General features: G+C 37.4%; 1 protein-coding gene across 2 annotated transcripts in view; it reads left to right on the top strand.

Annotated features, from left to right (window-relative positions):
• The window catches only part of trappc9 (trafficking protein particle complex subunit 9), a 288563-nt gene that overhangs the window by 116017 nt on the left and 156069 nt on the right, over positions 1-16477 (top strand). For both annotated transcript variants that reach the window (XM_067426626.1, XM_067426625.1), the window contains one exon: positions 15880-16032. In XM_067426626.1, the coding sequence (XP_067282727.1) occupies positions 15880-16032 (153 nt within the window). The remainder of the gene's footprint in view (positions 1-15879; positions 16033-16477) is intronic.

Below are 16477 nucleotides of genomic sequence, written 5' to 3'. Positions count from 1 at the left end.
AATTTAATTCTACCCCACCTTAAAATATCATTTAAACTAAGCTTGGATTTACAACAGGCAAACTGCTGTAAAAGGTCAAATACATGACATCCAATCAAATTAAAGACCTTTTGTCACACCCCTACCTTTTGTCATGCCCATTATACCAACTTGCAGATACCCACACTCTGAGAAATATGCTGCCTTAGCAAACCTTTGTGCCATACATTAGTGCCGTTCTCAGCAATGTACCTTTGTAAGAGTTTACTAACATAAAAAATATATATAGACACAGACTATGCATGAGCTTGATTTAAGACTCAAACTCTTTGATACAGCAGTGTAAGTTCTTGTTTTTAACGTTGTTGATAAAAATAATAAAATGCGTCATGGTTTCTTTTAACAGCACAAATGTTTTCAACGTTGATAATAATCAGAAATGTTTCTTGAGCAGCAAAATCATCATATTAGAACGATTATGATCATGTGACGTATATATTCAAATTTAAATTACAATAATATTTGACAGTATTACTGCTTTTACTGTTTTTGATCAAATAAATTAAAAAAAAACATTAAAATCTTGTCAACCCCAAAGTTTTGAACAGAAGTGCAAAAATATTCTCCCCTTTTTAGATGTGTGTGTGAAATAGTCTGTCCTTTATTTCTTTTGTCTTCAACCCTTTGTGTATGTTTTACATTGGTCTTTTTTGTGGGATCATCCATTTCCGATTGGACCTCATTCTGACCACCACAAATTCTTCAGACGTGACCCAGGTTGTACGTTCACTTCTGCTCTGCATTCCCCTGGTGAAATGCTGGGTCATGATGAAGGCAGTAGATCAGACGGCACCCCTCTGAGGGCTGAAGGAAGCTTTGAACGCCGCATGCCCCTGTAGCTCCTGCCAGCACTCTTAATTAAAACAGATTGCCTGACGCTTCAGTTAGCTTAAACGCCACTACTATTCTGGCTAGCCTAAATTCTCTGCAGCGTCAAGATGCTGACTAATGTTTTAAGGATCTCTAAAGTTCTTACGTTTCAGAGGAATTGTAGAATCTGTATATATCAGAAGTCTCGATCGCCCCCCGGGTGGTCGGTCCCAGGATAGCTCATAACTCCGCCCCTCCTGATGTCTAATGGATGCAAACTAAACAATCAAATTACATATCAAATAATACTTTCCCGAAGATGGCTTCTGTAATTTTAGGATGTTTTTATCACAATTTCATTTCAACTGTCCGTTTTTTTAAAAATAAGTTTGGTTTTAGTTTGGTTTTAGCGACACTTTTCTTCAGTTAAACGTAGCGAAGACGCGTCGTCCATATTTTTTTACAGTCTATGACATCAGCACACAGTCAGGACTTTCACATAGCCTGCGGTTAAATGTCTTCCTCAAGAGCGCAAATACCACCTGTTACCAGCTTTAATACCAAACAAGAATTAAAATGTTGTAATTTAAGCTACATTTACATACAATTTAAGTCCCTTAGCTCTCTTCCCATTGTGTCAAGCTCGACATTACTGGTTCTCGCATGTCTAATCGCTAATTGCAATATGCAAAGTGTCAATATGTGCATGCCCGAATGAGAGTTTTCATTGTTGCCTAAACTAATCCTCTAACCGCTACACCGCTCCACAATGCACTACAGAAATGGTACAACGCTTCGCAAAGGCTTTAGAAGACTCTGGAGCGTTTCAAAAGACTCTGAAAGGATTCCAGAAAGGCCCGGGGAGCTTTTTGTCCTCTCTCCATCCATGTGCATACACAGATTTGCTTGTAATAACTCTTCTGCGCGATGCACGCATTGCCTTCAGGGGCTCAACCAGCATGTAGCAGTGGATGGTCCAATTAGGGCCTCTAATTACCCAGCGGTACTGTAATACACGAGTACAGAGCCAGTGTTAGGATAAAAAGCTCTCGCTGCTCTTATTGTTGTTGTGGTCTCTGTGCTTTCATAATCTTAGCCGGATTGACAGAGGCCATCAAAGTCACAACTCAGGATATCTTTTTGTGACCCTGAGGTGTGGAACCTTTGCGAAATGAAGTGTGTGAAGTGTATTTTACACTTTTCCATCTATTCAGGTTATTTTTACCACATGAATACGTCACACTGAATGTCCACTGAATCAGTGACGTCTGTGTTTTAAATGTCACCCCTGATATTTTCTGGTACTGCATGCTTTACTCTCCCAGACCAATGAAAGTTATTTTACAGAGGTTTCAGTTCTTCGTTTTATGATGACGACATTGTGTCTGATATCTTAGTCAATCACCTTCTTTTTTAGTGAGATGACTATAAAATAGTAGCCTGATGTCGTCATACTCAATTCTAGTCCGAATATGAGTCTGATACTGCTCCTTTGGGCTATAATTATGGGGCATGTTTCAACCGAAACCAGGAAAGACATCAATTGGATAGACCTACAACCAGTCAGAGCAACGGAGCGACGCATAGTTGTCAACATAACTCAACTGCATGCACACTGGAAGACATAGAAGAAGAAGATAAAATCGGAAAATACATTTTGGTCATGAACCAGTGAATCGATCAATGATTCGGATCGTGTGTCAAACTGCCAAACTGCTGAAATCGCATGACATTGGCGATCTGATTCATTGATCGATTCACTGATTCATGAACCGTTTTAATCTTTATTTGATGTTTGAAAACAAACGCGGAAGAGAAGACAATGCTGAATAAAGTCATCATTTTTGTTATTTTTGGACCCAAATGTATTTCCAATGCTTGAAGAGATTCTAATTAACCAACTGATGTCACATATGGACTACTGTGATGATGTTTTTATTCCCTTTCTGGACATGGACAGTATAGTGTGCATACACTTGCATACGCTCTCAGACTAAATATAAAATCATTTAAACTGCGTTCTGATGATGAACCGAGGTCTTACGGGTGTGGAACGACATTAGGGTGAGTCATTAATGACATCAGTTTCCTTTTTTGGGTGAACTAACCCTTTAATTCAGTGACTTACACGTTATTCTCTCAAAAATACAAGCATGTACATTATTTGTCACATATTATGGTAGCCCAGTTTATGACGAATACAGTGTAATGACACTTTTGCCATTAAAATATTTATAAGCAACTGAAAAAAGCACAAATGTCAGATCTCGTCAGAACTTCTAAAGAGCCCCAAACGGGCTCAGGCCTATAAGAGTTAATGTTGTTCTGTGGCAGCACAGTAATGGAATCCAGTGATAAAGCATTGATTCTACACCTAATACACCTTAACCTAAACTTCTACACCTTAATTTTGAGACCAAAAGCTTCATGTCTTAGCTGGAAGCGAAAAAGAGAAATAAAACATGATAAATGATGTCCAACATGTCATATTTATTTGCAAAGTCTAAACTTCCCAGGAGAACTTCAGATTTTCAATCATACAGTGAAGATCTTGAATATTTGCACAAGGCTTTTGGAATTCTTGGAAAGATTGTGTTGGTGTCCCGAGACGCTTGAGGTTCTGGATGGAGAGGATTTGGATTTCTGTTGTTTGTGGGTGGTTTTGGATAAAGGACAGGGATGGATGTAGAAAGAGCAGATGGCAGCATGTCCTTACAAAAGGACGGAGGCCCAGGAGGAGCATCCAAGGTCACAATGAACTTCGAATCTTACACAGACTGAGCCGTTGGGTTTAGATTGGTGGGTGTTGGCTGCAGCACCTTTGAAACACTTTCTCTCTCACACACACACACAGCGGTTGTTTTGGCTCTTCTGCAGCATGGTCTCCTGTAGCCCGCACAAGCAAACAATGAATAAAATATGAGCAGAGAGTGCTCTGATGAGACATCTGTGTACAAACACATGCACGCTTGCACACTATAGTTTCTCCCTCAGCCAACAGAGGGCAGAGATGCCAGTGGGCAAATGTTACAAATATACTTTTAGGTTAATACATCTAAAAAATGTTATGGCAACCTTATACTACTTTAAACAGATTCTAACAAATCTTGTAGTTATAATGTCTATAGGACGGACAGACAGACAGACAGACAGACAGACAGACAGACAGACAGACAGACAGACCAACAGAAAGATAGACAGACTGACAGACAGACCAACAGACACAGACAGACAGACGGACGGACGGACGGACAGACAGACAGACAGACGGACAGACAGACCAACAGACACAGACAGACAGACAGACGGACGGACGGACAGACAGACACACAGACTGACAGACAGACAGACGGACGGACGGACAGACGGACGGACGGACGGACAGACAGACAGCCGGACAGACGGACAGACAGACAGACACAGACGGACAGACAGACAGACACAGACGGACAGACGGACGGACGGACGGACGGACGGACGGACGGACGGACGGACGGACGGACGGACGGACGGACGGACGGACGGACGGACGGACGGACGGACGGACAGACGGATAGACAGACAGACCTACAGACAGACAGACAGACAGTCAGACAGATAGATAGATAGATAGATAGATAGATAGATAGATAGACAGACAGACAGACAGACAGACAGACAGACAGACAGACAGACAGACAGACAGACAGACAGACAGACAGACAGACAGACAGACAGACAGACAGATAGATAGATAGATAGATAGATAGATAGATAGATAGATAGATAGATAGATAGATAGATAGATAGATAGATAGATAGATAGATAGATAGATAGATAGATAGATAGATAGATAGGCATTCCACCTTTCTTTCTGGCTCCAGATGACAGTCAGTGCAGGTCTGGCTGTTTCTGTTTTTTTTTCTGTTTTTTTTTATATAGATGTATAATTTATGACCTTGGTAGTCACGGTCTGTTTGATATCACGCTGTGATTGATGGATGCCAGATTACATCAGCTGTCAGAGTTTTTTTTTTAAGTTAGTGATGATGCTTTTCCCTTTGACAGTGACATTTGCCATGTATAACATATGGTGCAAGATCAGGCAATGAAACTGTTTAATAACTAAAGGCCATTTGATAAAACCATCACGCCAAGTATAAACGAATTCTGATTAGACTTGATTATAGACTTGTGACTTTTAACTGGTGGAGAAAAAAAATACTGATTTAAATTGTAAGAGGTAATTTAGCTAGAGATGACAAAGTCTGGAAACCACACAGAACACCCTAGCAACCATGTGGAAAACCATAGCAACAGCAAGAACTCGGAACCAGTTGAACTGTTTAGAAATTGTGTTGGTGAATTTTGCAGAGGCAAACCTCACTCACATTCACTTAAAAAAATGTAGTTAACAACTTTGCATTTGTATGTGTGAGAACGAGTGCAGCCGATATAGATGTTGTACAGATCACAGACAGCACGTGAAACTGTGTCCGGCTCTGCGTGAGAATCTCTTGGCTGAAGCGGTGACCTTTCACTGTCTAACCAAGCAGACGCACCTTCAGCTCAGGGCTCTAGATTTGTCCGCTGTGTGTGTGTGTGTGTGTTTTTTATCCAGACCGGAGAGGAGTTCTTTCCGATACAGTGGGAGATGATCAAATGAAGGAGGCTGTTGCTTTCACTCGCACTCACAGCATGACTCTGGATTTGCATTTTATTTTTGGTTGTTGAATTTTTGGATTTATGTTTTTTTAGGTAGATAGTGGATGTTGTGGGCTAGACATTTGTATGTCTGTATGTTTCTCCTCCAATGAAATATTAGAGTTTTATATACTTAATTGCTGAAATGTTGCATCTGCATGTCATTTTTAATATAATTAATATAATGTGAACATTTCAGTATTTTATTATTTTTTAAATATTACTAGATACATTAAAAACTAACATTAACTAATGAAACCTTATTGTAAAGTGTTAATAATAATAATAATAATAATAATAATAATAATAATAATAATAATGTATTATTTAAAGTGATATTTTAAATAATAATAATACACTTTTAAATGTATCGTATTAGTAAATGCTGAAATTAACATTAGCTGAATTAAATAATGTTAACAAATTGAACCTTATTGTAAAATGTTACTTTATTATTATTATTATTATTATTATTATTATTATTATTATTATTATTATTATTATTATTATTATTATTATTAAAATATTACTTGAAACTATTATTATATTTTTTAGATATTACTAGGACTAAAACATTATTATTATTATTATTATTATTATTATTATTATTATTATTATTATTATTAAAATATTACTAGAAATAAAACTATTATATTTTTTAGCTATTACTAGGACTAAAACATTATTATTATTATTATTATTATTATTATTATTATTATTATTAATTTGATCATTATTATTAATGATACTTTAATATATATTTTTATGTTTAATTTTTTTTATATTTATACAACTAAAGTACATTCACAGATCATATGTTTTGTTTTTTCCCTTTTTTTCCATTGTAAAATAAAAAATAAAATAAAAATGGCACAAAAATAGTCACTGAATTGATCAAAGTTTTCAGGATTGTCCTTTGTGTCTTTGAAACAGCCGGCAAATGTTTTGAGTAAATTATGATTCGTTTTTTTTGCATCTTGATAGACCAAAGTCAACACAGTTCCCTCTGAATTCTTTACATTTTCTGCAGTTTTATTGAGAATTGTATTCTTTCTCTTTTAATTGCAGATTGGATGTGTGTTTATATTTGTGGCTGAACAAACGGTGTGATTTTAAACTGCCAGTCATGAGAAGCATAAATATTAACACTAATCTTGCAGCATCCATTTTAAATGGCAAACATTGTCATGGCAATCCAATCTGAGATTTTCACACTTTAAGCTGATATGTATTATAAAGTTTATACCTTAAACTGAAATTATCTGTGGAAGTGGCTTGGGCTGAATTAATTTCAGACGTGTTTGGAGAGGAAGATGAATGGGAAGAGGAGGAGTGGAGTGCTGGAACCTGTGGAGTATTTCTGATGCTGGGAGAGTACGGCAGATAAAGGCTGTGTGTGTGTGTGTGTGTGTGTGTGTGTGTGTGTGTGTGTGTGTGTGTGTGTGTGTGTGTGTGTGTGTGTGTGTGTGTGTGTGTGTGTGTGTGTGTGTGTGTGTGTGTGTGTGTGTGTGTGTGTGTGTGTGTGTGTGTGTGTGTGTGTGAGAGTAATAATGATTTCTTCATGCTGTAGGAGGATTATGATCATCATCCGTGGGTCTCTCCTGCTGTGTTTTATATCAGGTCTCCCTATAGTGAGAAGTGATCTGAGCACGAATGTCAAAGTTTTGCCTCCGTCTGACAGTGAAGAGGCATGCTAATAGTTTGGTAAATCTGCTTTGTTTGTAAGGGTTTCTTTTCTCTTCTCCTCTCATTCCATCTTTCACTCCTAGAGCTGTCTCCATAAATGTTTCAGTCCAGAACTTTATTTAAAGCCTGTCAGGTTCTTCATTTGGCTGTAGTTCTGGTGTGTGTTGGAGGACTGTTGATCAATCATATCATTTTAATGGTATGCATTTGCATCAAATGATTTGCAAACAAGCATAACGTTTTTTTTTTAACTATGTCTGTCAGTCTATCATTTTTTCTAAATATTCTCTCTGTCATTGAATATAATATTAAGTGGTTATTTATATAATTCTAACATTCAGTCAGTTCTGACATCAGGAAGACATTCCAGTCTTTCCGTTCTATCATTCTATCTTCAGTCTTTTGTTTTTTCATTGGTTCTAACGTTCTATTGTTCTTTCTAGATATCATTCTTTCAAAAGTTCTATTGTTCTATCTCTCTTCCTCTCATTCTAACACTATATTAATTGTTCTTTTATATCATTCTTTCTAATGTTATCTCTTTCTCTTTTTTTCTCTTCTCTATTGATTATTTGCAATTAATCAATTTGATAGCAGAGCACTACTTTCTATCTGTCTGTCTGTCTATCTATCCACAACAACCAGGCATAATATTATGACATAATAATAATGATTGTGTTGGTCCCCCTTTTGCTGCCAAATCAGCCCTGAACCATCAACATAGACTCCACTAGACCCCTGAAGGTGTGCTGTGGTATCTGGCACCAAGATATTAGCAGCAGATCCTTTAAGTCCTGAAAGTTGCGAGGTGCGGCCTCCATGGATCGGACTTGTTTGTTCAGCACATCCCACAGATGCTCGATTGGATTGAGATCTGGGGAATTTGGAGGCCAAGTCAACACCTTAAACTTATTGTTGTGCTCCTCAAACCATTCCTGAACCATTTTTGCTTTGTGTCAGGAGCATTATCCTGCTGAAAGAGGCCACAGACACCAGGGAATACTGTTTCCTCCAAAGGGTGAACATGGTCTGAAACAATGCTTAGGTAGGTGGTACGTGTCAAAGTAACATCCACATGGATGGCAGGACCCAAGGTTTCCCAGCAGAACATTGCCCAAAGCATCACACTGCCTCTGCCGACCTGCCTTCTTCCCATAGTGCATTTTGGGGCCATGTGTTCCCCAGGTAAGCGACACACACACACCCAGCCATCCGTGTGATGTAAAAGAAAAACGTGATTCATCAGACCAGAATACCTTCTTCCATTGCTCCGCGGTCCATTTCTGATGCTCACGTGCCCACCGTTGGAGCTTTCGTGGTGAACGGGTCAGCATGGGCACCCTGACTGGTCTCCATCCCCAAATGCAACAAACTGCGATGCACTGTGTATTCTGACACCTTTCTGTCAGAACCAGCATTAACTTCTTGAGCAATTTGAGCTCCAGTAGCTCGTCTGTTTGATCAGACCACACGGGCCAGCCTTCACTCCACACGTGCATCAATGAGCCTTGGCTGCCCATGACCCTGTGGCCGGTGATAGATACTGACCACTGCAGACCGGGAACAGCCCACAAGAGCTGCAGTTTTGGAGATGCTCTGACCCAGTCGTCTAGCCAACACAATTTGGCCCTTGTCAAACTCGCTCAAATCCTTACGGATGCCCATTTTTCCTACACATCAACTTTGAGAACAAAATGTTCACTTGCTGCCTAATATATCCCACCCACTAACAGGTGCCATGTTGAAGAGAATATCAGTGTTATTCACGTCACCTCTCAGTCATAATATCATGCCTGATCGGTGTGTCTGTCTGTCTGTCTCTCTGTCAGACAGACACCAGCTTGTACTTCAGGATCACTAAAGGATTATGTCATCTCACCTGTCACACTCTCCAGGATTCAAACTCTGACAATTGAGAGGGATATATACCACTTTTCAGGTCAATGTACTTTCAAAGGCCTAACAGGAGGCATTTTCTGAGTTTTATATACAAATGTAAAATTGCTTTATTGGCATGACTGTAATGATTACAATATTGCCAAATTTTGGAATATATGCGCATAAAATATTAATAAAAACATTAAAGTAATAGAAGAAAATATTATAACATAAACTTAAATAAACAGTGTAACACATTAGAACAAGTATATACATATGCAATGTATGCAGTGTTTTTATGCCTCCAATGCCAGTTGAATAAAATGTGTATACGAATATGTGCAAAGAATTTCAGTGTTTTCCATACTGTATGTTTCCAGTTCACACACTTGAAACGTTAAAATGTTAAAATTCCCCATAAATGTGCTGGTCAGTGTCTTGTTTGTCACCTCTGCTTAACACATGAGACAGCAGAACTCTGTGTCTCCTAGCAACAGAGTTTCAAGCCCGGCTGTACCGTGGTGAATTATGGTCACTGCTCAGCTGTTTATAAAGCCGTCTCGCCCGTCTACGCGCTGTTTTTAGCATTCACTCGCACAGAAATATGAATTATTGAATATTTGCGTCCCCAACAAATTAGTGTGGAGAGCTTGAGCTCTGGATCTCTCTCCTTTTCTTCCTCCTCTGGCTTTTGGGTTTGAGTTTTATGGCATTTAACTGATATATTGAATAATTTAATTGTACACAGAGGCTATTTTCAGACTGTAGTGTATATGAAAATTAGTTTCATGTAGACAGTCTTTTTTTTTTTTTTTGCTATTGAAAGTTTCAACTATTAAATGCCTTTCAAAGATTCCAGGCCTTTGAAGCTCTCATCTTGGCAGCTTGGGGAACAGAAAGTAAGCGTGACTGTTTTTTTCTGTTTTGGTGACTCACATAAATTAGGAGATAAACGTGGTTGAAAAAGATTCCCGTAAATCATGTAAAGCTAGCCAATCTGAGATTATGATTTTTGGAAATCTCTATTATTATGCGCAATATGCTTCAGATGATCCATGAGCGGTCTGTCAGCATGCCGCCTGAAATGGCTGTTTATATGCAAATATGTTTGGGAAATCACAATTAAATCTCAGTAAAATCACTGGATTTTTTTGTGTTCTTAACTTTGTTCCACGGGTTCTGTATCCTCATTAGCCGCATACTAATTGTGAATTTTGCCTTTTGTGGAGACTTTCGACGGTTAAACCCGTGGTTTGAGATCCCCAGGCTCTAAAAACAGATTGTAGCGTTGGCAGCCGTGTGCGTTCAGGATGGATGTAGTCTGCTGTCCTGATCCGTCTAGGACCGCTGCCAGGAAGAAGCCCTCCAGGATGACGGCTCACAGGCCCCGGAGCGCGTTGTTGTGGAACAGGGTTTAACATCTGTCTGGGTTGTTTATTTCCATCCATGTTGTTCTGAAGAGAGGATCATGGCTCTCGAGAGACAGCTAGAATAGATAACTAAGGGAAGAGAAGACACTAAGAATTAAAATGCTAAAACTATTGATTCAGCAACATGGGTTCAGTACAGTTTAATATTTACTTTGTGTACTTGTCAGTTGTAACTGTTACCAGATTTACTATCAGCTTGCTCCAGCACAAACCATCTTTTGGCATTAAAAACTAATGTCAAGATTTACTAAAGATATGCAGTGATAAATTAGCGCTGGAAAGGTGTGGACAGGGTTATTTTTGCGGCTGATATTATTGCATATGCATTTGTAGAAGTTTTTAGACTGGGTAAACCTGATTTGATTTCTCCCTGCGGCTCAGTCTGGAAACCTGTACATTAATTTCTACTGCTTCTGTTACACTTTTGCGGGAACCAATCACAGACTGGCTTATCCACCTGGCGCGCTATTGGTTGGTTTAACACGATGAGAGAAGCGATGGGTCGTTGCCAGTTGATCACGCCTCTAGTGGATGTCTGATTGGTTGAAGGACTGTAACTGTGTACAGAGTCATTTGAATTATGCCCGTTGATTACGCCTCTTGTGGATGTCTGATTGGTTGAAGGACTATAACTGCGTACAGTCATTTGAATTATGCCCGTTGATCACGCCTCTTGTGGATGTCTGATTGGTTGAAGGACTATAACTGCGTACAGTCATTTGAATTATGCTCGTTGATCACGCCTCTTGTGCAGAAGAAAATACAGAGCAGACTCCCCAGACGATGTTCAATCTTAAAACATTGAGCTTAGTCTGATGATAGTCAGACAAAGGAGTTTGCCTTTAAGATGCAGAGTATCTGTATTTAAATGAATCATGTATGGTGATTTAGAAAGGTTTGCGCTGGTCAGTTTACTGGTGTTTCTGCAACTATTTACCACCTCATAAAAAGCAGGTCTTAAACTTAAGATTGTGCTGGTCATTATGGAGATGACGCGGCTGCATCTCTGTTCTTTCATTTGCGTGTCTTCAGTAGATCAGGAGCAGAATGTCAACTCCCATCAGCGCTTTTTTGCTTTGCCCTGTCAGTAAATCTTACCCGTAGTGTATTTTGGCCATTTTTAGCAGCAAAGCAGTGAAAGAAAAAGTTCAGTGTGAAAAGTGTTAATGGTTGTTTGATTTAAATGTACTCTCAATGTTTTTTGTAATTTTTAAATTTAAAATGTTTAAATTTGCTACCATTTGAAGCTATACTATGTAACTTTTTCATCCGCTAGAGGGCGCCTATTCAAAACTAAGGCGTAGTTTGATGATGCCAAGTTTGAGCTTAGAATCTTGGGACGTTTGGTCTTCACCTCACAGCCGGTGGAAAAGAATCGGGACAGGACTCAGGCAGAAATCATGTTCATGGATGTGATTATTAACGTTACTGTAGTATGAAGCAGAGCAGGACCGAGTGTTGAGGAGCTGAGCAAGGCCGCTGGAGCGATTGTTACGCAAACACACGGCTCGAGAACAGCGGGACTTTTATTATGACGGGACACAGTCGCCGGCGCCATTTCTGCTTTTCCGGTTATGAGTGTGAGGTAAAGCAGCTCTGTTGATCATATCAGATACATTTAAGTGTGTTTAAAATGATGTTATGACGTTACTCAGCGGCTGCTTGATTCACACAGCTACGAGAAAAGCGTGTCTGCAGAAAAAAAAAACAGAAACCGAGGGTAACGCAGATATGATGCAACTGACAGGCAACTCCCTCAGACGTCACAGCTCCTTGGTTAAAATCGCAATTTTCTCACAATTTACAAATAGTTGGAAACATTTGGGATATTGTAAGAACTAAACTGAACAAAATATATAACACTGGCCTGGTGGTTTGTGGATATTTTACTGCACAAATACTACATAGTGCACCTTTAAGTTTGGGCGTGGTAAGATTTTCAATGTTTTTTGTAGGAAGTCTCTAATGCTCACCAAGGCTGCATTTATTTGACCTAGTAATCAGTAAAAACGGTAATATTGTAGAATAATATAGTAAGATATATTTTAGAATGTAATGTATTCCTGTGATTAAAAGCTGAATTTTCAGCTTCACATGATCCTTCAGAATCATTGATGAATAAAAGTATTAGTTATAAAAAACTAAAAACAAACTGACCCCAGACTTTTGAATGGTATTGTATATATCTTTATTTAAATTTGCTTAAGCACCTGATTCTCTAAATACATTATGCAAAGCATGAATTGTGCCATGATCTCTACAAAATGCACATCCTTTTTAAATTAAATCTTGTAAGCCTACATTTTTCCATCTTGTATAATAGCACAATGCTGATTGTGTCGCATTGTGAATCTGATACATTCTAATACATCGGAATAAGGTGTTTAACAAAACAAACAAAAAAATCTTTATTCTAGTCCTTTATTATTATAAAACCATAAAGGACTTGCTCACTTCAAAATGAAAATTTCCTGATATCTCATCCAAGATGTTCATGTCTTTCTTTCTTCAGTCAAAAAAAAAAGTTTTTTGAGAAAAACATTCAAGGTCCAAATCAATGCAGTTTCAAAAGGCCTTGAATGGCTTCAGGGCTCTGCATGATCCCAGCTGAGGAATAGTGTCTTATCTAGTGAAACCATCTGTATTTTTAAAAAAACTAAATGTGTATTCTTTTTAAACTAAATTTGCATGTCAATCACACAATCTCCTCATGGGTGGTTCTTGGCCGTGTCGTATTTAGAGTCAAGCGTCTGACTTTCAAGAGTCAGTAGACTCTTTAGTGTCTAGAATCAAGGTTTTGTGTTTGTAGACCTGAGGTGGGAATCATTACGGATCAGTTTTACCACTGCTCATAGACACTGGAGTGTAACTTTCAGTCTGTTTATGCCATAACACACATCTGATTTGTTAGCGTTCACTTTGACCTGGTCAAACCCTTCATCCGGCCTCAGACAAACAGGTGGCAGGTGTTAATATGAGTCAGTGGGTTGATTATGAAGTGTTTTCCTGTTGAGTTTCTGACGACTGCTATTCTAATATAGCCCCTAATTCATGCGTTCTTCGGTCTTTCATGTGTAAATGAAAATCCAAGCTTTGATTCGAAAGGATCATGTGTCTGTAGGCCAGACGGCTCGTTTAAGTGCTCACAGACGTGTGCTGTTAAGCAGTAATTTGACTTCGTTATTTGGCCTCTGTCTATTATTCATCCTCAGCGAGGTTTGGGAGCTTTTAGCATCTGAATAAAGCTTTGAAGAGGCGTTTCTTGTGTCTTCACACGCACCAGGAGACGAGGAGAGGAACAGAGAGAGCGAGTTTGTAAGATTCTCGTTACGCACCAGCATCAAACTCTCGACTGTGCTTCTCCTTAGGCGGCAAGTTTAGGAAAAACACTGCGAACAGAACCTGAGCTAAATAAGTACAGTGCCAGTGCAGGTACTGTGGTTATTGACACTGTACTTTAGTTAATACCACTATACTCTATATTTTCTCATCTCATCTGCAGTCATTTGTGTCTCAATATAAATATATTTATATTTTTTTAATTTATTTGTTTTAATTTAATTGAATTATTTCGTATTCATTTATTTTATTATTTTATTTTCATTTAGTTAATCTGTTTTGTTTTATGCTAATTTCATCTTTTATGTTTGTTTTATTTTGTATTATTCATTTAATCTTTTGTTTATTTTGTTTTTATATTATTTGCAAAATATGTAATGTTTGTTTATTTGTTTGTTTAAATTATTCTCTTCATCCCTTATGTTTGCTTGTTTTGTTTTAATATTATTTGTTTCGTCTTTTGTCTGTTTATTATGTTTTTATATTATTCCTTTAATCTATGTTTGTTTGTTTTGTTTTTATATTATTCATTTAATCGTTTATGTTTGTTTGTTTGTTTTATATCATTTACTCAATCTTTTATGTTGATTTGTTTTCATGTTATATTATTTGCATACGATTCTATGTTTGTTTATTTGTTTGTTTTATATTATTCTCTTCATCTCTTATGTTTGCTTGTTTTGTTTTAATATTATTTGCTTATTATTAATTATTTTATTTGTTTATTTAGTTTTTATACTTTTTGCATACTCTTTTGTGTTTGTTTGTTTTGTTTTAATATTATTTGTTTCATCCTTTGTTTGTTCATTTTGTTTTAATATTGTTCATTTAATATTTTATGTATGTTTGTTGGTTTGTTTTGTTTTTATAATATTCACATTATCTTTTATGTTTGTTTATTTTGTTTTAATATTATTTCAGTTTTGTTTTGGAATGATTTAATTGTAATATCATTTTATTTGTTTAGTTTTTAAATAATTGTAGATATAAAATGTTAATATGAATTTCTTTCCATTTGTTTGTCAGCATTTTGATTAGTAGTGAGACTTTACTTGAGACTTTGAAGTTGCTACTTCATTAGACACTTGATATAAGGAATAACATATAAGAAACTTTTTGCGCAGAGAGTGAGACGTTTCTCTCTGTCCAGATGTCAATGACTGTGTTAATCAAAACTGTAAGTGTAAGTATTTTCATAATGTTATTTGTGGTATTATTCTGTAATGGATTTTTCCTCCAAAGTTTGAATCACCAACAGATTATAAATACTTTATGTAGTTTATCAGGGTGAGTCATTTAATACCAGTACATTTTTGAGTTGGTTAAATAGTAAGCCTAAAAGAAAGTCTTAAGTCACATATATATATATATACTTTTTAGATGAATTGAATAGATTCTTATACAGCAGGGGTCTTCAGTAGGGGGTCGGTGGCAGTACTGCAGGGGCTCCATATTAATTCATCAAATTCATTTGGTGAAAAAGAAGGCTTAAGCTAAAATGTAATATTAATATGCGTTTTTTTTCAAGTACATGCTATGCCTTTGTAGATGTTTTTATGTTTTTTTGGTTTGTTTTAGAGGTTCTGGAGCTGGGATGAGCCTTAACTTTTACCGGTTTACTCTCATTGTGCAGCTATTGATAAAAACATATGCAAGACATGAAGAATCAGTAATGTGAATCTTGTGTCCAGATCTATCTATGAAAATATATTATGCATGACAATTTATTTAAAGCTATTTTTATATTAAAAGATATAATTTAAAGAAATTAAAAAATAAAATAAAATGCATCGTTTTTAAATTGAAACTATTTTTAAGTCTTGTAATAGAAGAGAAAGTATAATAAATAATAATCTGGAAAAACAATGATTATAAAATGCAAAAATCCATTTTAGATATTATCTATTTCTTATTTCTTAAACTGGAGTTTAATTTAATTTAATTATTTTTTGTATTTAACATTCTTTGACCAACGTGCTGCACACCAATATTTCCCTTTTTTCTGTATTGCAGAGAAACTGTTCGGTGAGTTTGTGAGCTGGGACCTGCAGGACGCTCTGTCCCACCTGCCTCTGAAATCCGGTCAATCCGTCTCCATCCCTGTCAACATATCCACCAAACTGGACTTTTCTGGTCAGGAGAACCTGTTACACGACCTGAACGACGGTAAACATCCACACGAACACAGCACACATCCGCTGACACGCAAAAACAACATCATTTGGGTCCGTTCTGGTTTGTCCCGTCCAATTTGCTCTCAATTTCGGCGAGTGCATCACCAGAGCCATCACACTATAATCAAGATGGGCCTGATTGCTCTCTGATAGATAGAAAGGCAGTATTCACTTTGCCCTGTTATGGTAGATCAGATCCAAGGGAGGTGATTTGAAATGGTGTCTGTAGCACCTCATTTTACATTCAGCAGAGACATCGCTTGAGCTGCCTCTCTCTTCTGTATTACCCTCTCTCTGTCCCCTCTGCCCTCTCTAGTTCCTCTCTGGATTCGGATCTATTTCCTCTTCACATCTTGTTCCTTTTGGCTGTTTCCTGGCTGTATTGCACTTATACCTTCTTTCGTTGTGTATCACCTCTCATGCCCGTTGAGAAGGAA

This window comes from Pseudorasbora parva, chromosome 19 (genome assembly GCF_024679245.1).
Source record: "Pseudorasbora parva isolate DD20220531a chromosome 19, ASM2467924v1, whole genome shotgun sequence".
Classification (NCBI taxonomy): Eukaryota; Metazoa; Chordata; class Actinopteri; order Cypriniformes; family Gobionidae; genus Pseudorasbora; species Pseudorasbora parva.
This window is presented reverse-complemented; position numbering and strand designations above follow the sequence as displayed.